General features: G+C 36.6%; 2 protein-coding genes across 3 annotated transcripts; both read left to right on the top strand.

The window, feature by feature from the left end:
• The first annotated feature begins 651 nt into the window (after positions 1-651).
• On the top strand, positions 652-10,046 carry LOC140773351 (uncharacterized). 2 transcript variants are annotated; one of them, XM_073115852.1, is made up of 15 exons: positions 652-979; positions 1,072-1,120; positions 1,679-1,856; positions 1,963-2,336; positions 2,549-2,815; positions 3,505-3,595; positions 3,687-3,999; positions 4,087-4,135; positions 5,168-6,444; positions 6,522-6,570; positions 6,643-6,768; positions 8,077-8,181; positions 8,278-8,369; positions 8,472-8,625; positions 9,448-10,046. In XM_073115852.1, exons 1-15 carry the CDS (start codon positions 834-836, stop codon positions 9,715-9,717), a joined length of 3,540 nt encoding a protein of 1,179 aa, XP_072971953.1. In that variant the 5' UTR covers positions 652-833; the 3' UTR covers positions 9,718-10,046. The 2 variants fall into 2 exon arrangements, with proteins under 2 accessions (XP_072971953.1, XP_072971954.1); XM_073115853.1 differs by having other exon boundaries at positions 8,472-8,630; positions 9,448-9,620.
• A 503-nt stretch (positions 10,047-10,549) lies between these two features.
• On the top strand, positions 10,550-19,850 carry LOC140773410 (valine--tRNA ligase, mitochondrial 1-like). The gene is made up of 23 exons (XM_073115947.1): positions 10,550-10,683; positions 10,821-10,873; positions 11,002-11,040; positions 11,271-11,315; positions 12,127-12,186; positions 12,275-12,444; positions 12,540-12,612; positions 13,038-13,103; positions 13,229-13,312; positions 13,874-13,951; positions 14,156-14,239; positions 14,353-14,432; positions 14,645-14,702; positions 14,801-15,103; positions 15,236-15,406; positions 16,467-16,657; positions 16,756-17,158; positions 17,524-17,775; positions 17,853-18,353; positions 18,465-18,562; positions 18,679-18,778; positions 18,948-19,093; positions 19,492-19,850. Exons 2-23 carry the CDS (start codon positions 10,865-10,867, stop codon positions 19,658-19,660), a joined length of 3,180 nt encoding a protein of 1,059 aa, XP_072972048.1. The 5' UTR covers positions 10,550-10,683; positions 10,821-10,864; the 3' UTR covers positions 19,661-19,850.
• The last annotated feature ends 366 nt before the right edge of the window (positions 19,851-20,216 follow it).

The raw sequence follows: 20,216 nt of genomic DNA, 5'->3' as shown, positions 1-20,216 counted from the left end.
GGATAGAGCATGTATTTGGAGAAGGCAATAGGGCAACATCTTGTGCTGCAAGCCAGGGTAGGAAAGCCTCTCGGGGTTAGGTCATAGGGCCGGGTGAGCCGATTCTCCCTAATCTTTGTAACCTTATGTCTTGAGACCCTTCTGGCAAGTTAGGCAAAAGCAATTCTAGCTTTTCTTAAAAAAAAGGAAAAAAATTTCTCTTGCAGTTTCTTGCAGTCCTGAGTCAGAATACTATGTAGACATAGCAGTGTCCTGAGCTGGGCCTGGGCTTAATCGTCCTATCTGGCCCAATAATTTTGGGCCTGCTATTTATAGAGCGGATTTGGGTTTAAATTCGAAAAAAAAATTCAAATCGGCATTAATGTGACACTTTCTATTTTCTTAATATTTCAAATAATTTTCATGATAATTATAGTGTTTTGATATTTGAAAAATAAAAACGCAAACACGAGCCAGGGACTTTTTAAATTTAATATTTTTTTTTATAATAGGTACAAATTTTTTGTTATATTAGAATACACATAATTTATATTTGAAATGTAAATTAAATATTATAGTTAATTATTACAAATAAAAAAAAATTAAAATCAAAATTTAGTCTCACGTGAGATCGCAGATTTTATCCAAATAATAATAAAGAAAAGTCGCCTCTTTCCCCCCCTTCTCGCCAGCCCCGCCAATTCAAGAACGAGGGTTTCTTTTTCGTTCTTACCATCTCTTCCCCAATTGCTGTTATCGTCTTCACTTCTTGCCTCCTCTCTGAAACCGTAAGAGGTGAAAAGGACCTCTATCCTTCTCTGGATGGTGACAGGGCTTCCGCTTATGAGGAGTTGATGGCTGCCGTCGTGGATCTTGATGGCTCTACCTCCGAGGCTAGGGTTGAGGCGTCGGTGGAGAATCTCGACCACATTCCATTACTGGGGCGGCGAAGGTTGCTTCTTTCGGGATGTCTCTCTTCTTCGCTTTCCGCTCTTAAGAAGTGCGTGTGTGATTTTATCTCTGAGATCTCTTTTTAATTCATTTATCAGTATATTAGTCGTCAGATAGCAACACATCTGCGGTTTCTTACAGGTGTCCAGTTGATGTGGCTGACAAGAGAGTCCAAGGAGGAACTTTTCAGGTTCTCTTCTTCTTCTTCTCTGGAAATTGGCATCGTCTTATGAAAGAACACTTATTTTCTTCGTCACATCGAGAGAATTATTCTTCTAACATATTTGTATTTTGGATCATTTTTGTTGGTAAGCCAGTTTTGTAATTTGTGGTTTTTAATTATGAAATTAGAGAAGGCGCGGCTTTGGCCTAGCTTTGTGTTATATCATTGTATTTCCTAATAAGGGATTTGCCCTTTAGTCGATTGGAAACCTCTTTCACACGGTTTATGCAAATATCACCTGACAAATAATGAAGGTTGGAAAGCCATGTATTATTCTTAGTTGTCCTTAGCCTGTCATGGAAATAGGACTTTCTGTAAGTGATATTTTGGTGCAAATTCATATCCCTTCCTCTATTCAAAAATATTTGATGCTGGAATAATCTGGATGATTATATGACATATTCTGTTGCAAAATTTAGCATTTGTATTGCATTTTTGGAAAAAGGCAAACTATATTAATGGAAGTTCAAGCATTAGCTGTCCACCACATTACTTTAATCTTATTAGATATTTTATGTCTCGCAGAAGTGGCCAGGTTTACCAAGAGGTGTAAAATTTGATCCCTCTGATGGTGATCTACTATGGCATTTACTCGCAAAAGTTGGGAATGAGAAGGCTCTTCCGCATCCATTTATTGGTGAATTCATTAATTGCCTTGATGAAGAGAATCGATTTGGTTATATCCATCCTCGAAAGCTACCAGGTAATTATTTAGAATCTTAGACTTAGTCCCTACCCTGTTTTTTTTTCTTTCTTCTTTTTTGTTTCTCTCTTTTTGGTTCTTACTGAGATTAACTATCATTTAACAGGTATTAAGCAGGATGGAAGTGCATCTTACTTCTTTCATAGAGCATTCAAGAGATATAATGTTGATAATGGAAAGCTTCAGAAGATCGGCAACGACTATGGTTCAGATATTAGTTGGCATAAAATTGGCAAAACTAAGCCAGTGACCATGGATGGGAGTAAGCAAGGTTGCAAGAAGGTATTTGTTCTGTATACTAACAGAACAAAAGACAAGAAACCTGAAAAAACCAATTGGATAATGCATCAATATCACCTTGGAACTGTAGGTGAGGAGGGGGAGGGAGAGTTTGTTGTTTCCAAGGTGTTCTATCAGCTCAGGTCCAGGGAAGGTGGTAAGCATGCATGTGATCTGAAGAGTGTGGAAGCACATGCTCAGGTATCTGTCACCTTTTTCTTTTAATTGTTTTCCGTTGTTGCTGAACTGTTACAAGAGAACACTTCATGTAATGATTGCAAGACTAATATTTGATAGATAGGAAATAGTGGCAATTTCGAGGCAATTAATGTGTTACTTGCTCATACTATTCTACTTCAGTTAGCAATGTGGAACCTTCTTATATTCTAAATCTGTTGGAACACTAAATGCAGGTAGTGGAATATCATGATGCAAGATATGAGACAAATAGTGGTCACAGTAAATTTGGAAATATTGAAGATGATTACCATTGCATAAAACATTTGAAGAGAGGGGATAATGAAACCCAAGTTTTGGTAGATGCTCAGCTACCTGGAGGTCTCTTAGCTCGTTGCAAGCTCCTAGAAAAGCATTCTTCTTCTACATTTGACCAAGTAGAGAGTAGATATTGCTTGTCTGATAATTCTGATGCAAGTGCCTGTCTCACAGATAATCCATATGTAAGCCAAAAATCGAGTCTGCCCATTCTTTTTGTTTCTTTTCCCCTTATGCTGATATTTTCCTAGAGAGCTAATTTTCCTATCTTATATATGTGATGAACTGCTGCATGTTTTAACAACTAGAAATGCACATTATGTCATAGACAGTTTTTTTATTATTTCCAGAATATTTTTTTCCTTGAATGTGTTAATTCTTTAAATCATAAAGTTTGTACCTTAATGATTTACTCTTTAAACTCAAAGCACTATAATTGGTACTATAGGAAGCTGATTAAAAGTTGCAAAAGCATGTAATGTACTTAAATGTTTGCTTGTTATAGGCACACTTCCAGAATTTATAGAACTTCTAGATGCCGTTTTACTGCTATGGTTATTACTTTGTTGCTAATATAATGTTGTGTGACAGAATGTTCAAGAAATAACTACCTGTTACAATGTTAAGTTCTTGGTAGCAGAGAGGTTCAAGTAGTTATTGATGTGACATGATGAGTGTAACCTAACATGAAAATGGATGCTGAGATGTGCTTCTCAAAAATCCGTATGGAATCTTGAAATTGGGGTGTAGATGAATATATTTAACTGCTGTTAGAAAATATTTACCAATGGAATTCCATTCAAAGAAACTTATTTTTGTTTCTTGGAGGACTAGTATTTGGCTTAATATTTTTTTTGTTGCTGACTTACTTCAGGAGCTTAGTATGGGTCAGCACGATTCCAGGGGTGCATGCCAATTAGAAATTGGTCAAGCCAATATGGTTACTGAAGGAAACCTTTCTCAAGGTGTGTAAGTTTAATTGCTGTAGTTCTTGTTTTGTATATTTTCGTTCTCTCACTTTTAAAACAGCTGACAAGCTTCTCACCATCGGTATAGATATTCAAGAATATGAGGGAGTAAAGGTTGAGAACCCTAATTACGGGGGAACATGTTCTTGCAGAGATGGTTTAGATAGTACACTTCATGCTCCTGCTGGAGGGTTAACTAGTGAACCTGTAATTGATGAGCTTGATGACGTAACGCTGCAAGAACGGTATAACATGCTGGTTGGTGCACATTCTTGTTCAAGCTATATTGCTGCTCCTGGATGTGGTCAAGATGGTAGGCTGCCCGCATTGAAAGAAATGTCGAATAGATCATGGCACACTGAAGCTAATGGAATGATTAGTAAAAGCAAAAGTGATAGAATGTATATATCTGTTCTGAAGTTTGCTTTTTGTATGTTTATCTTTTAAGATTCTGGCTAACTTGTTTTTTTGGTTTACATTGATTGCAGGGAAAATAATGGAACGATATGTAGACAAGATATTTTGAGCATATTGCAGGTCTAAAATTATGATACTTATACTGATTATGACTGTGAACACGTACTGCTGTGATGCATCTAAACTCCTCAAGACTTAATTATTTCTTTTAATTTTAACTTTAAGTGTCTATTTTACCTTACATTTGCTGCACCACTTTTGATAGCTCGTGACTTCTAATATATTATTCCAACAGTTGAATGATTTTCTATTATTGTTGTCTATGAGAAATGACCCAAATCAAAGTAATCTGTGGATCTCTTTCAAGTTTGAACTATGTGAGATGTGAGTTGAAGTCTTTGAAGAGATACATGCTTTACTATGTCTTAAGGGCCAAGATTCTTTCTATGATATGGTACTTATGTTCTCCTTTACTGTAATGTTGCCTACAACAGAGCCAAGAGAATTCAGTTCAATCCTCGTCCTGATATAACGCTGCATCACCTAAGGGATATGCAGTAGACATGCGTCTTCATGCACAAATAAATGGAATAGCTTAAAGTGGGATATTTTTCTCCTGCACAACTGCTGATTGCTTATCTGTAAGGATTTTTTCAAGCAATAGTAATTGGTTGTGTAGTCATGGTCTGTTACATATGTTTTCTTCATCCTAGAGCTCTTATTGGGGTTTACACCATAGATACCATGAAACAACTTTCAATGTCATCATGCTTTCTTTGTTTTCTTGCTCAAGAGTGGATAATTCTTGGTAAGAAGTTATATTGCTCTTAATGTGCACTCCATTTCACTCGAATCAGCTCTCTGATGCTTATTTTTATTTTAATATAAATTAATTTAAATTTATAAGTTCTTGACATGATCAGTCTAGTTGAGGCACGGTGGCTGAAACTTCTGTTTAAGTTTTATTGTATGATAGATATTTTGTTTATCATCATTCCTTATGCTCAAGTTTCTGAGATCTGAACCTTAGCTGTCATTTAATACTCATTTTGGAAAGAGCTTGCAGTTGCCAACTATCTTTCCACTAAAACACTAGGTCTCTGTTTCTTAGTTCTCTTGTTAGAATCTAAGCTGACTACCTGTACTACACAGGATATTTCTTCAGGTCCTTCAATTATGGAAAACATAAATGAATGCGAAACTGGAAAAGTTTTGGACGAGGATTCTCTCCCCGGCAGAGAGCTCTCATCAGGAGAACGATTTGTTGATAGTGTTACTGAAAGTGATGCTACAAACTCTGTGAACAACTTGGTCCTTCATTCCCCTCTCAGTCTGTTTTCTGGGAGTCATTTTGCAGTTGATCGATGGAAACCCATTTCCTCAAACTGCCAAAATGACAATTTATTAAAGCATGGCCACTCGAGAGAAAATCATGAAAGTAATATGTTTTTATACCAAACATCTTTTCCTGAAGAGGAACACTTAACCTGTCATTCAGATTTACCTGGACATTCTGTACGCTCAGAGGCTGATCATGCAGGTGAAGGTTATCTAAATAATATTTCTGAAACAAATGATGCTTCGCAACCTACTGTTGATGAGTCTGGCTCAAGTGTTACTGGTCTTCTGGGTAAAGGCACTCCGTGCCTATCTGAAGTCAGAAGTTGTCATGCATCTCGGACTAGCGAAACTCAAGATAGGGAGAATTATCATGAAATTTTGATAAGCCACAGAGTAGAAGTTGACAAGGACAAAGGTCAGGTGCCTTACACTGTGCTGACAACCCTTCCTGCTGCGATAAAGGCAGAACCTCCATCAGAAAGTGATAATGATGATAGAATACATTTATTTTCTTCCCAAAATGTTTGCTCTAAAAAGAGTTGCAGCATAGATCCTGAAGCTTCATCTGGAAATAGTCATTTTGAGGTTAACCATCTACCCAACGCCAGCAATTTGCTGGAAAGTGTACCAGCAGAATCTGAACTTTCTGAAGATGTACTTCATAATTTAGGTGTTTCAAAAGTTCTGAATGTTAATGCATCTAGCACTATGAATTCTCTTTCTTCAGAGAACTGCTGTAGATTTCCTATGGTATCTCTTCCTGATGTAGCATATACTGATACTAAGGGTAAATTATCAATGGAGAAAGTGAAGACTGAGCCCATGGAAAGTGACTTACCTGGCCTACATGAGCATGTTCAGCTCAAAATTTTAGAATCTGTTCTATCAGGAGGTGAGGTCAAGAGTGAAGCCCTTGATTTGGTAAACAATATTGAACTGCCAGTTTCAGGGAGTTCTTTGGACTCACACACTGTCAAGACTCTGAATCACCAAACTTTGCCTCAAACTCAGCTATGCGATTTTGTTGGCACAGTACATGTGAATGCAAGCAAATTTTCTCGTCAAAGGAAAAGAAAAAGGACTGCAACGTATGCTTTTAGTAATCTTTACTTTTAAAGTTGTATCTATACTAATTCTATTAAGTTTACATAAAATTTCTCTACAGGGATTCAGTAGAAACAGCTCTTGAAGAAGATGCTCCTGGACTTCTAAAGGTAACATTCATATGTGGCCAGTATTATACTCTTTTGAAGGTATGATCATATTGATGTACTGGTGTTTTGTAGGTTCTACTAGATAGAGGAATAACGGCAGATGAAATTAAACTTTATGGCGATAAGGAAGATGATGAATCTCTAGAAGTATCTTCTACTGAAAGCAACTTTGAAGAGCTTGAAACTGTTATTACCAAGGTGGGAAGTACATTTCAATGTACTTGGACTGGTTCATGATGGTTTTTCTCTACTAGATATTGTGGTTGTGTGGCCTTTCATCCTGTTTGTGTGTGTGTGTGTGTGTTATTTGGATGTTTCAACAATTTAGTTGCCTAGGGAATGATGAGCTAACTGTGAAGCTATCTACAATATTAGGAGCCGACAAGATTTTTTGAGGACTTGATATGTTTAAATTTATGAAGGTTAGGGATTTATAGTTCTTGCTTCTATATCTTGACATTTGATACTCTTAAATCTAATCTCCAACTTAGATCCACTGTTTCATTGACTTGATGGATTTTCAAGAGCAATTTTTTGGCTGATATTAAGGACTTGCTGTTCTTTGACTTGGACGATGATCAATAGAATAGGTTTTTTGGTAGTTCTATGACCTTATAACTTAGTTGAAGCTCAGATGCTGCTATGCTATTGCTAAGTGGCATTTGGTAGGCACCCATCCTTGGTTTTAGTTGTATCCACAGTTATTCTACATACACCTTACTAACTAGAAAGCAATTATCTGATATAACTGAAATCTTTAAGGTTTTCCCTTAACACTCCAGAATTTCATATCATAAAATAATCATCAAGCTTTTCCCAACTCTCTTGATTGGTCTTTTCAATCATCTTTTGCTAATAACTTTCAATTGTTCTGCTTCTTGATTGAGTATTTGTTAAGAGAGAAGTGATAATGGTTGAGTTTCTATATGGCATTTTGTTTACAAGAGTAAGTAATTCTTTCCTAGTGATACTAGTAATTTATTAATTTCGATTACTCTGGTTGAATAAATCTTGGATCAACAAATGTTCTTATTACCTTGGATTAACAAATGTTCTTATTACCTTGTGCTGTGCATCACTTCATATCCTTTTATTGTTTAATATATGTAGCAAACTTCCTCATACTGCATGTGCTTTCTTTTTCATACACAATCATTTTGAGTGAGAGTATGCCACAATCACAATGTAATGTTAAGGGTCCACTCTTTTTGCACCTGATTGGTTGGTTATGCCTTCAAGTCATGGAACAACCTGTTAAATAATGAGTTAAGGCTTTGTGAATCTTGCCCTTCCAGACCCTGCATTGATGGGAGCCTTGTGCAGGGACACTGTCATTTGTGTATTTAGGCTATTTCTCTGTTTCTACATATTTTAGGTGAGTACTATTTGCATGTTGCATTTCTGTAATGTAGGTCTGACATTTAAATATCAATTTATCCTGGAGCTCTATAATCTTCCGCATTTCATATGCAACAATCTCTAATCATTGATCTATTTGCTTTGCAGTTATTTTCAGAAAGATCATCCCTATTTAGGTTTCCGACAGCAAGGCACATAAAAGGATCAAAGGCTGTTTATTGTTTAGCCTGTCTGATTGCTTTGATAGAACAGGTTGGAATACTTTCGCATGATCAAAGCTTGTAATGTTACATTTCAGCCTATTATGGTTCATATCTTGATATCACTTTATGTGTTTGCATTCTGTAGATTCGTTATCTTCGATTTCGAAACAGTCCTGTCGAATGGGGATGGTGCAGGGATCTCCAGTCTTTTATCTTTATTTTTGAAAGCCATAACAGGTATGGGACTTCTCCTGGCGGCTCTGATGTGAAATAGTTTATTTCTTGTGAACCAAGCTGGTATATATATATATTTTTTCCTTACATTTACATTTAACACAGGATTGTTCTAGAACGACCTGAGTATGGGTATGCCACATATTTTTTTGAGATTGTGGAAAGTTTGCCCATAGATTGGCAGATCAAAAGATTAGTGACTGCAATGAAGCTTTCTAGCTGTAGCAGGACAACCCTTATCGAGAACAAACCATTATTGGTAAGGTGACTGCAATGGATCTTACTTTCTTTGCTCTCTGCTTTATTAAGATTGGTGTTCCATATTCCTTCTTTTATCTCCTTAAACTACTGATTATTTGCCGGTTCTCTTTACCAATCATGTATTTGAAGTTCAATCCTTGAATTGTTTTTTGTTTCTTCTAAGTGCTGCTCATTATAAAAGAAATAGTTTTAGAAGTGACAAATTATGACTTTCTTTTTCTCAAATTTTTGTGGACTCTAACCTTTTTGGACCTGAGATTTTCATACATGAGTATATGAAACCATCAAATTATCAGACAGACCTGGCCTAAAGAATTAAGCAAAATAATTTGTTTTTGGTTATTAGTTTATTACTTTGTTTATCGAAGACATATAATCTTTTCCCTCCTAATCATGTTTGCTTGTTTTTGCTCCTAATTTACTTTGTTGGGAAGTTTCTGAGGTTATTTCTTTTCTTCTTTTTTTAAACCTCAACCTATATTGAGAATCCATTAAAGTGTGAACTTCAGTCATAATATCTACTTGAATCATAGTGTCAGTCACAATGTATTTTGCACGATCATGCATTTTTTGTACTGATATTAGTTCAAGGTACCTTTTGGATATCCAAGGTAGTTGTGATGTTATATTCGTTTTGATACTTCTCTCTCTCTCTCTCTCTCTCAAAAGAAAAAGAAAGAAAAGAAAAGAAAAAGGAAAAAGAAAATCATCTACAATTCTTTTTCTCATTTTTCTGGAGTGTTGAACTATATTAATGTGAATTAAACAAGAAACTTTTAATTTGTTGAATGCCCTTAACTTAGTTATTACACTTGTCAAGGTTGGAGAAGATCTGTCGGTGGGCGAGGCACGCATATTAGAAGAATATGGCTGGATTCCAAACAGTGGTCTGGGGACACTGCTCAACTACTGTGACAGGGTGGTTCATGACAAGAGAAACGAGATGTACAGCTCAGAATGGAAGGCCAAGATTGGGAGGCTGTTAATGGACGGCCAGGATAGCGGGCGTAAAGTAGTAAATAACCTCCCAAACAAAGTTCTAAAATACATGGTTGATCAAAATCTTGAGCTAAAGTTGGAGCGTGTATGATGACTAACCTCAGTTGTAGATAATTGTGAATCTTACTATTTGTACAGGTTTCAGCAGCCTTTCCATGATAGTACAGTTCGATGTTGTTTATAGTATAATAAAGTGGCGCAATCCATTTCAGGTTAACTAGAATTATTGTCATGACCGATTTGAATAGGATGTGTATATTGTAATAGGGATATCTTGTTCTATACTTATGCATCATGTACATTTATCCCAAGCCTGGAGGCAGTGGATGAGCATGTATGAGTACTTTTGGTGTAATTTAATTAGTAGCATAACCATTCCTTGCAGTCTCTTTGATCTGAGGATGCATGCAGTTTTTAGATTGGAAGGCTTACTTACGCTAACGATGTGTTGGAAAGTAGAGAGTAATAAGTGAATTTTCTGGAAGTGTTTCATTTTATGGTGTTTAGTCATTTTTATTAAGTAATTATGATTTGTTGATGTTGTTTAGTAAAAATTACAAGTGTTCGCTGAGAGTAAGTAATTAACTTTTTATTGGACTAGAAATTAAAATAAGAAAAGTTATTAGTGATTTTAGAAAAGTGAAAAATTACTTTGCACTCAATTCAAAGAACTTTCTATTAAGGCCCTTAACATTTTCAAGCGATTATGCGATTTGAACCCTGGATTTTTAGATTAGCAGAAAGCACCCTATGTCAGGTTAAGTATAACGTGTGGTCCGTGGATGATGCAAGAAGTATGAATACGCCGTACAGCATACTATACTCCGAATAATAAACTCGGACCGGCCAAAGCTTGAGCCGACCCGGTTCAACCTTTTGTCTCGAATCTCGATCCGGTTTGATGTTGACCGCGCCGTCAGTTAATGCTTCGCTCGCGCTTGCCCTAAGCCTACCTCGTGGCCAAGAAAAGCTTGCGAGACATAAAAGGACGAGGAGGAGGAGGAGCAGCAGCAGCAGAGGGCCGGAGGCGGCGGCGGTGGCGGGCGCAAAACTCCCTGTACTATCTCGTGTTCTTTTTGTTCCGATCATTCTTAAATCATATCTCCTACCGGAGGATTGAAACGATTTGATGTATTTAGATTCTTTTCTTCATTTATCATATCCATCTAACCATGCAAGCTGTTTGTTGATTAGGTTCTGAATTCAGGAATCCTTCTTCCTCTTTGAGCGATTTTCCGATGGCTCCTGTAAGTTCCATTTTAAGTACTTAATTGGTGCGCAGTTTGCTAGTTTTGATTAAATTTCTTTCACGAAATGGCTTGCTATAATCAAGAAACCGACAAAGAATTATAATCTTTTATGTTTGTTTATGCAGCCGGAAGATGAAGAGTCCAAAAAGACAATCGAAGGAAAGGTTTGTGATTTGTATTCATTGAGAAGCAAATGCTTCTCTTTATGGTATTTCTTGACCTCCAATTTTAGATCTTTTCCGTCTTTAGTGGTCAGTGAAATGATGCTCTGTATTTTTTTTTTCCTAAACCTAAGAAATTCTAATGTTATTCATCCAATTTGTCATTTTTGGAAGTAAAAGAAAGTAAAATGAGGTTTGCATTTTGACTTACATTTTGTTGGTGGCATATGCAGCTTGATGATAAAGAATTGGAAAGAAAAATGAAGAAGGATCAGAAGGTTTGTTTGTTGCCTCATGCCCTTTAAAGGAATATTCAGTATGTAGATGAATATTTGCACTTGATATGTAGAGTTGTGAAGTCAGCAATGGTTGGTTGCTGAGACTATAGAGTTGTTGTTATCAAGCTTCATAGCAGAATCACCGAATAAAAGTTTTGAACCTAACTAGTAATCCTTTTTAGAAGAAGAATGATTTCATGCAAAATAATGTGACAGAATAAGTTGAAATATGTTTGACATACTTCTAAACGCTTTGCGAATAAGTTGACTATCAATAAAGCTAGTATATAATCTATGAATAAGTAGCTTCTTTCTAATTTGTTTGACAGCAATTCTTCCTTGTGGCTCTCTTTTAGTGCTTAACTTTAAGGTCATTATAGAACTCAAGCAGAAAAGATTCTGTGAAGTTGAATGACTTCGATAGCAATAAAGATATCTCACATGAATCTTTCTAAGCAAGTACATCTGTCAACTTCCTTCCCTGGAATGCTGTAGCAGGATGATTGAATGGCTATGACTGTTTTGATAACTAGATAAAGTGAAGTACATCTATATTTACTTTAGAGAAATATGGACCTTGTAAGTTCTAGTAGTACTGACAACATTGTCATCAGAGCAATGTAGAAAGATTGTGAAGATATTACTTATATGGTATAATTAAACAGAAATTTGGAGGTCATAATTTCTGCAAGTCATTGATACAACTTCTTGTTAGTAACCGTTGGAGTTGTAGTCTTATTTTTTTAGTTAGGAGTTCTTCTTTCTGATATTTTGTTGGTTGCTTCCTGGTTATCTCATTTTCATTGAACAGGCAAAAGAGAAAGCAGAAAAAAAACTCAAGGCTCAACAAAAGGAAGCTGCCAGGCTCCAAGTAATTAATCATCCGTTATTGTTATCTTTTGTAAATAAGCAGTTAATGGAAAGTGTTTATCTATTATGTTGTATATATTGTTTATCAGGCACAAGCAGCATCTGATGGCCAAAAGAAAAGTGAAAAGAAACATAAGAAGAAAGATACCGAGGACGAGAATCCCGAGGATTTTCTTGATCCACTTACTTCGCCTGGAGAGAAGAAAAGGCTTTCTTCCCAGATGGCGAAACAATATAGTCCCACTGCTGTGGAAAAATCGTATATGATCACTTCCTTTGATCCTTTCACATGATTTATCTCAATAACAAATGATGGTGAATTGCATGCATAATGCTTCTTTTTTCCTTTTTTAGATGGTATGCATGGTGGGAGCATTCGGGCTTTTTCGTAGCAGATGCAAGCAGCTCAAAACCACCTTTTGTGATAGTAGGTGTCTCCAATCCTTTTGCAGACGTGTTTTCACAGAGAGTTGAAATATATCCATGGTGAAAGTACAGGGGTTGCATCTGCCATCTTGCCATGTCTATCATGGAAGTTATCTTTGGTGATGTAGTCAATAGATATAATCTGATCATTTACTAGGTAAAAATTGTGTTGATTTATTGGAATTAAATCCTAAATACAATTGGAATAGTCCTAGCCTCCTAGGTTACAGTAGAGATAATTAATAGATGTGCAGAACATGTCTTCTACAACATCTGATGCCAAAAGTAAAGCCTAGATGTTAATATAGATGTTGATCTTACTGTGCTTACAGATAAAACCCTTTTATGAATACAACTGTATGACACTACTTCATTGGAAATCCTTTGACCTTGTTTTATTATTAAATATTCTCTTGTTTTCTGCAGGTTTTGCCGCCTCCAAATGTGACAGGAGCCCTTCATATAGGTCATGGTTTAACTGCTGCTATACAGGTGACCATGCTGACCTCTTATAGATTTCCTCAATTTGCTTCAGACAATCTTTTATTATTCCTCTGGTGTCTTTCTTCTATCTTTTGTAAGTCACATATTGCAGCTTTTATCTTTCTTTAATACAGGATACAATTATCCGATGGCGGAGAATGTCCGGATATAACACTTTATGGGTACCTGGAATGGACCACGCTGGCATAGCAACCCAGGTTTGGTTCTTCTCAGAACAGCTGATGAAGCTTGAGTTGATTATAGTCATGTTGATTGATTTTTTTTTTTTCACTCATATGGTCCACTGTGAATAATATTGTTAGCTTTGCTTGTAAGTTGTTCTGATGTACATTCCACTGTGCAAATTGCATGCTTCAGCAATATGATTCTGCATTAGTCATGGAATTGTTTGTACCAATTTAGGTCTTGAAATGGTTTGCAAATGCTCAATTATATTGTTTTAGAAAAAATACAGCGTTCAGGATGCCTACACACTGCTGTGTGTTGCTTTGAAACTTGAAATAGTTAATCTGTCTTCAGTATTTTGATTTGAACTTTAATCTATTACTGCAATTCTCTTGCCTTAACTTTCGATACTAATCTGCTGCTTGTCTTAGGACAATTTAAAAATATTAGATGACCATGCTTCTAGCTGTTCATCAAACCTCATTTTAGAACCTTGGTGAGCATTGCTCTGTTGATGTGGTTCAAGAACTCGGAGTTGGGATAATCTTTTCTTTTTCTACTACTCATTCCTTATTTTTCTTTTCATGTCTCAGGTTGTTGTGGAGAAAAAGCTGATGCGTGAAAGTAAATTAACTAGGCATGATATCGGACGTGAGAGATTTGTGGCTGAAGTGAGTTCTTGGTTTCATATATTAAATTTTATGGTTCTGTGAATTTCTGCTTCTGTTTGTCTGGTTTTATTCTTGTTTTGCATTGTAAGAATCAGGTTTTAAACTGATATGTGATGCTTTTATCTCTTTAAATATCTTATATTTTCAGTCAGAAATCTGTTAACATAACAGTCTGTTGATCCATTCCTTGCTTGCTTATTATAGGTCTGGAAGTGGAAAGATCAGTATGGTGGTACCATATTAACCCAAGAACGTCGGCTTGGGGCTTCACTTGACTGGTCCCGCGAGGTAAATCCTCCTTGTGTTTGCCATGCTTTCAATTATAAGAACAAAGTAGTATCGGTTAACCTTTATTCCTTTTGTAGCAAATATTCTGATATTGTTTTGACAATTATGAATAGTGTTTCACAATGGATGAGAAGAGATCAAAAGCTGTAACTGAGGCTTTTGTTAGGCTGTACAAAGAAGGTCTAATCTACAGGTTAGGTTGGTTACAGTAACTTCCAAAGTTCCATAGAACATTACACTGCAGAAAATCTTCTCTCGTTCTTTGAGTATTGAAGTGCTTTGATAGTTAGATCAGGCTTTTCTCAAACATAATGCTGCAGTGCTGCTATTATGATAGATCTGTCTGAAACTCTTCTTTGCTCTTTACAAAATAGCTCTTAATATGTATCTTTGCTTCTTTTGCAGAGATAATCGCCTAGTGAACTGGGATTGCACATTACGAACAGCAATATCTGATATTGAGGCACATAATGATTTCAACTTGTCTATTTTTTTATAAAATAATAATATGATGTATTATTCCTCATTGCCAGAGTTTTTTATGTTTCAATGCCTTTGTAGGTTGACTATAAGGAAATCAAAGAAGAAACTTTATTAAAAGTCCCTGGTTATGACAGTCCAGTCCAATTTGGTGTACTGACATCTTTTGCTTACCCATTAGAAGGAGGGTTGGGTGAGATTATAGTTGCGACAACCAGAATAGAAACGATGCTTGGTGATACTGCAGTAGCTATTCATTCTAAAGATGAACGATACAAACATCTTCATGGAAAATATGCATTGCACCCATTTAATGGGAGGAGGCTTCCAATAATTTGTGATGATGTTCTGGTGGATCCTAATTTTGGAACTGGGGCTGTCAAGGTAAGCATAGTTATATCAAGAGAGATTTTATCTTATGCAATGAACTTCTTTCCTTCTATTTACGTGCTTTTATTTGCAACACTTTTCCTACTTTATTCTGTTTATTTCATTGTTTGGTTTTCCTTGTTGCAGATTACGCCAGCCCATGATCCCAACGATTTTGAAGTAGGAAAACGGCATAAGCTTGACTTTATCAATATTTTCACTGATGATGGTAAGATAAATAGTAATGGAGGTGAGGAGTTTGAAGGAATGCCTCGTTTTACAGCTCGTGTTGCTGTTAGTGAGGCATTGCAGGCAAAGGTATCAGCATACATTGACCTATAGTCTTGATTGATCTAATGACTTTACTGCATCATTTCTTACATTGTCTAAGTTTCATTTCATATAAAATTGTTGTTAGAAGCTTAAAGAAGTCTATTAGAAAGAAGGTTATTAACTTATGTCTGCTATCTGAAAAATAAGTTTCTATAGAACGCAAACAAATACAACCAGGCCTTTAGTCCCGACTGCCAACTATGTGTTTTTCCTGTACCTGCAGTCACGAGTAAAGCATAATAGATGAAAGTTAATGGAACAATTTTAGACATTTGTATTATCAGATAAACTTATATGATGGTATGGTGCCAGTTGAATCTCGATCATAGGCTCATGCCTAGCTCATCTTATAATCCGTCCATGATAAACATCTTTTTGACTCACTATAATGCAGCATCAACAGCAGCTGATGAGACATTCTTCTGCTCTAGAGCACTCTTTATGAGTCTCCAATTACCTTTCTGATAGTGGTAAGAGGGTTTTGTTCTGATTGGACCCATCCTATAAAGTTAGGAGCATGCTAGCGTTGATTGTGGTCTTTTTTTAATGTTTGGCTCCTTAATACCTGTTGCTAAAAGTCGGAAAGAAAATCCCATATCTAATTTGAATGTTTTCAGGTAATTATTTATTCGTGCTTTATTGGTACCTTACAAAGATATGATGTTCCATCTTCTGGATAATAATCTTATCCACATGGCCAGAAGCAACAGTTAGCTTTCTATCTAAGACGTACAGAGATACCCTTGTTTGTGTTACTGAAGTAAGGGAAGTGAATCTAATCCAAATGAAGCAGGGGGTTTTGTTCTTTCCAATTTTCAGAGCGTAGCCTCAAGTGGTGTGCACCTGTGGCTTCAATAAGGATATAATATCTGCTAGTGTAGTGAGTCTTTTTCTCTATATATGCCGAAACTGTTTTTGGAAAGGTCCCAAGTGTATGACTGATTGGTTTTATGTCTCGAGTGGAAAATTTCATGTGCAAAGACTACTGTGAAAGTTTGAATATCTCTAAGTGTTATCGAGTATTGACAAAAACTTGTTTAAGCAGGGTTTATACAGAGGTTCTCAGAAGAATGAAATGAACCTTGGGATATGTTCAAGGAGTAATGACGTTGTAGAGCCAATGATAAAGCCCCAGTGGTTTGTTAGTTGTAACAGCATGGCAAAGCTAGCTCTTGATGCTGTAAAATCCAAGCAGATTGAAATTATTCCACAGCAGTATGAGCAAGACTGGAGCAGGTGCGTGTTCACATTCTCTGAGTCTAAGTAGTTATTTTCTTATAATAACTATCACAGTATCACATAAGTAGTTAGTGACAATAATTTAATTGAGACAGATGGTTAGAAAATATACGTGATTGGTGCATATCAAGACAACTCTGGTGGGGCCACCGCATACCTGCTTGGTATGTGACACTCAACGATGACCAACTCAAAGGCATCGGTTCTTACAACGACCATTGGGTGGTTGCAAGAAATGAGGAGGAAGCAATTCTGGAGGCAAATCTGAGTTTTTCAGGGAAGAAATTTCAGATCAGTCGAGATCCTGATGTTTTAGACACATGGTTTTCATCAGGTCTTTTTCCACTATCAGTACTTGGTTGGCCAGATAATACAGCTGATTTTAGTGCATTCTATCCTACTTCAGTCCTTGAGACTGGACATGACATTCTCTTTTTCTGGGTTGCGCGCATGGTGATGCTGGGAATGAAACTTGGTGGTGATGTACCCTTTAGTAAGGTAAAGAACAATTGTTTAAACTAGTTTAGCTTTAGCGTCGGTATTGGTAGTCAACTCAATTTATAAAAGAGAGCAGTTTATGAATTCCATGAACTTAGTATTGGTGACAGAATTTAGTTTTCTCCATTCACAATCTTTAATGTATTTTGCATGTTCTCGGTCTTTGGCCTCTATACAACTCTGGTGATAGAAGTTTTACTTTTTGAGAGCCCTGCTTTAGAAACCTTTTCGATATTGAGCTTTATAAATGTTGGCCTTCCTAGAACCAGCACTGGCAGAAGCCTTATGCATTAGGAAACCTTTTTATTATTGTGCAATCTCTATCACTGACTTAGATCCATTGTGATATATCTACTTACTCTCAGGTTTACTTGCATCCTATGATCCGTGATGCCCATGGCCGTAAAATGTCCAAGTCTCTAGGCAATGTGATTGATCCACTTGAAGTAATAAATGGTATATCACTAGAAGGCCTCCACAAAAGACTAGAAGAGGGTAATCTGGATCCAAATGAATTATCAATTGCAAAAGAAGGGCAGAAAAAGGACTTTCCAAATGGTATTGCTGAATGTGGTGCTGATGCTCTCCGTTTTGCACTCATCGCATACACCGCACAGGTTGTCTCTTGCACACAGTTGGGTTACTTCTACATTTTGCTTGTTACTGAGTTATTTATTTCTTCTTTTTTCTTCAGTCTGATAAGATAAACCTCGATGTATTGAGAGTTGTTGGGTATCGGCAGTGGTGCAATAAGTTGTGGAATGCAATACGTTTTGCTATGGGCAAACTAGGGGATCAATACACACCACCTGCAAATATTATGGTTCATTCAATGCCATCAATCTGTAAATGGATACTCTCAGCCCTTAATAAAGCTGTAGCCAAAACTGTATCATCTTTAGAGTCATATAAGTTCTCTGATGCAACTACAGCAGTATATTCATGGTGGCAATTCCAACTCTGTGATGTGTTCATTGAAGCTATCAAACCTTATTTCTTCAATGATTCAGAAGAGTTTGAATTTGCAAGAGCAGCTTGTAAAGACACTTTGTGGGTATGTCTTGACACCGGTTTGCGCCTGCTCCATCCATTTATGCCATTTGTTACAGAAGAGTTGTGGCAGCGTCTTCCTCAAGCAGAAGACTTACGCAGGAAAGATTCAATAATGATATCAGAGTACCCAGCCGTTGTAGAGGTAAAACTTTTGTTCTCGAAGTCACTGACACATTAGCTTGGAGAATCTGATCTGTATATAATTTGTTCTTTTTTTTTCCATCTTTGTGACAATTATTTGGTGCGTCATCAGGAGTGGACAAATGAAGAAGTTGAAAGTGACATGGAGATTGTCATAGGCACAGTGAGAAAGTTACGATCACTTCGCCCACCAAGCGACAAAAATGAAAGGTATCAAATGATGACACACAAGATCAGCAGCTACTAAAATTGTAGCTATTTTTTGGATTTCATTGTTCTGTTTAATTGAACTGTTCTAATTCTTCCCATTAATTTTCACATGACAGACGCCCAGCTTTTGCACTTTGCCGAGGATGTGAAGCTGCTGGCATTGTTAAAAGCTATGAATTTCAGATTTTGACTCTTGCTTCCATATCATCTCTAAAGGTTTCATTGCTACCTATATACATACTTATTGTAAACCCACCAACTATTCGAAAAATTTGCTAGAGCATGATTTTTGTTCATTTTGTATTCTAAAACTACCCCTCTCGTGCTTGAGATTTAATATGTAGCATATTTGCCATCTCTAACTAGCTATCTGGAACATGTGCAGATTCTGACTGAGGATGACACACCTCCAGCTGGGTGTTCAATAGATGTGGTGAATGAAAATCTGTCTGTATATCTTCAACTCCAAGGAGCTCTAAATGCAGAGGCTGAACGCGAAAAACTTAGAAAAAAAAGAGAAGAAATTCAAAAGTGAGTGCTTATAAGACTAAGGTCGTATGATACATTTTGTTTTGTTGAGTACAATGCATTTTCTTCTGCATTGTCCAAACACTTGTGATGATGAGTGGAAGATGCTTTGCGTGTTCCCATTTCATCTCATCTCTGAAGCCATGCAAAACCAACTTCTACTATAATGCATTAGCTTGTGCTGTTGTAATGGCAGCTCCTTAGCTGCATTTGTTCTGACGGATTTAGTCATTTAGCTTTCTTCTTGATTTATATGTGCAGACTTGGCTTGTAAACAGTAGTAGACTCTATCCTGATATAGCTGCCTAGACTTTTCTTGGCTAATGGAGAAACATTCTGCCTGTCTTGTTAGCACCAAACTCTCGTAATATTTAAGTGCATGACCAAGTTCTTTTGTGCAGGGTACAGTCTTCTCTGGCACAGAAAATGGATGCTTCAGGTTATAGGGAGCGAGCTCCCCAGAGCGTTCAAGAAGAAGATATCAAGAAGCTGAATTCCTTGTTAGAAGAATTGAAGATCATCAGCGAAGCAGAAAAAGATCTAGGACAGGTAATAGATAGAGAAAAGTGATGTGGTGCTATATTTTGTCAATTTTGTTTGCTTAATGAAGGATTGCTTTCGCCATTGAATGTTGTTGTTCACTAATCATTATTTAGGATATCACCGTTCACTTCTTTTTCTCTTTCTTTCTCTTGCTCCTTTTTGTTGTGACGTGTTGTGCGTGAAACACTGGGTTATGGAATGTAAGTCATTTCTGATAGTCCGCTGAATAAAGTGGTTCAGGTTATTAGAGTAGAAATATAAACAACAATGCAGTTTCTCAACAGAAAAAAAAAAGAAAGAAAAGAAAGACAAACGGTATTTTTATGCTTTCCACATCCAGTGGAAATTGGTACATCTTTTGAAGAAAAGTGTTGAATAATGAGTGGAGTTGTAGTTCATCTGAAATTGATGGTGATCACGGAAGGCTTCTCACACTGCTTGTGGTACGAAAGAAACAATTAAATGTGTTGTGTTAGTTTATCAGGATCTTGTTGCATGGTATGAGAATGATTTTAAGCATTTAAGTAAATGTAATGTAACACTACCTGCTCAGAAAAGGGTATCTACATACGAGCTATTAGCA

The sequence above is a fragment of the Typha angustifolia genome, chromosome 13 (genome assembly GCF_048772165.1).
Source record: "Typha angustifolia cultivar Huaian chromosome 13, ASM4877216v1, whole genome shotgun sequence".
Lineage (NCBI taxonomy): Eukaryota > Viridiplantae > Streptophyta > Magnoliopsida > Poales > Typhaceae > Typha > Typha angustifolia.
This window is presented reverse-complemented; position numbering and strand designations above follow the sequence as displayed.

Coding starts and splice junctions, on each gene's coding strand:
- LOC140773351 (XM_073115852.1), top strand. CDS start 834: ATGGCTGCCGTCGTGGATCTTGATGGCTCTACCTCCGAGGCTAGGGTT. Junction 1,857..1,962: donor CCATCCTCGAAAGCTACCAG/GTAATTATTTAG, acceptor ATCATTTAACAG/GTATTAAGCAGGATGGAAGT. Junction 6,769..8,076: donor TTGAAACTGTTATTACCAAG/GTGGGAAGTACA, acceptor TTTGCTTTGCAG/TTATTTTCAGAAAGATCATC.
- LOC140773410 (XM_073115947.1), top strand. Junction 12,445..12,539: donor CCCACTGCTGTGGAAAAATC/GTATATGATCAC, acceptor TTCCTTTTTTAG/ATGGTATGCATGGTGGGAGC. Junction 15,104..15,235: donor TTGGAACTGGGGCTGTCAAG/GTAAGCATAGTT, acceptor TCCTTGTTGCAG/ATTACGCCAGCCCATGATCC.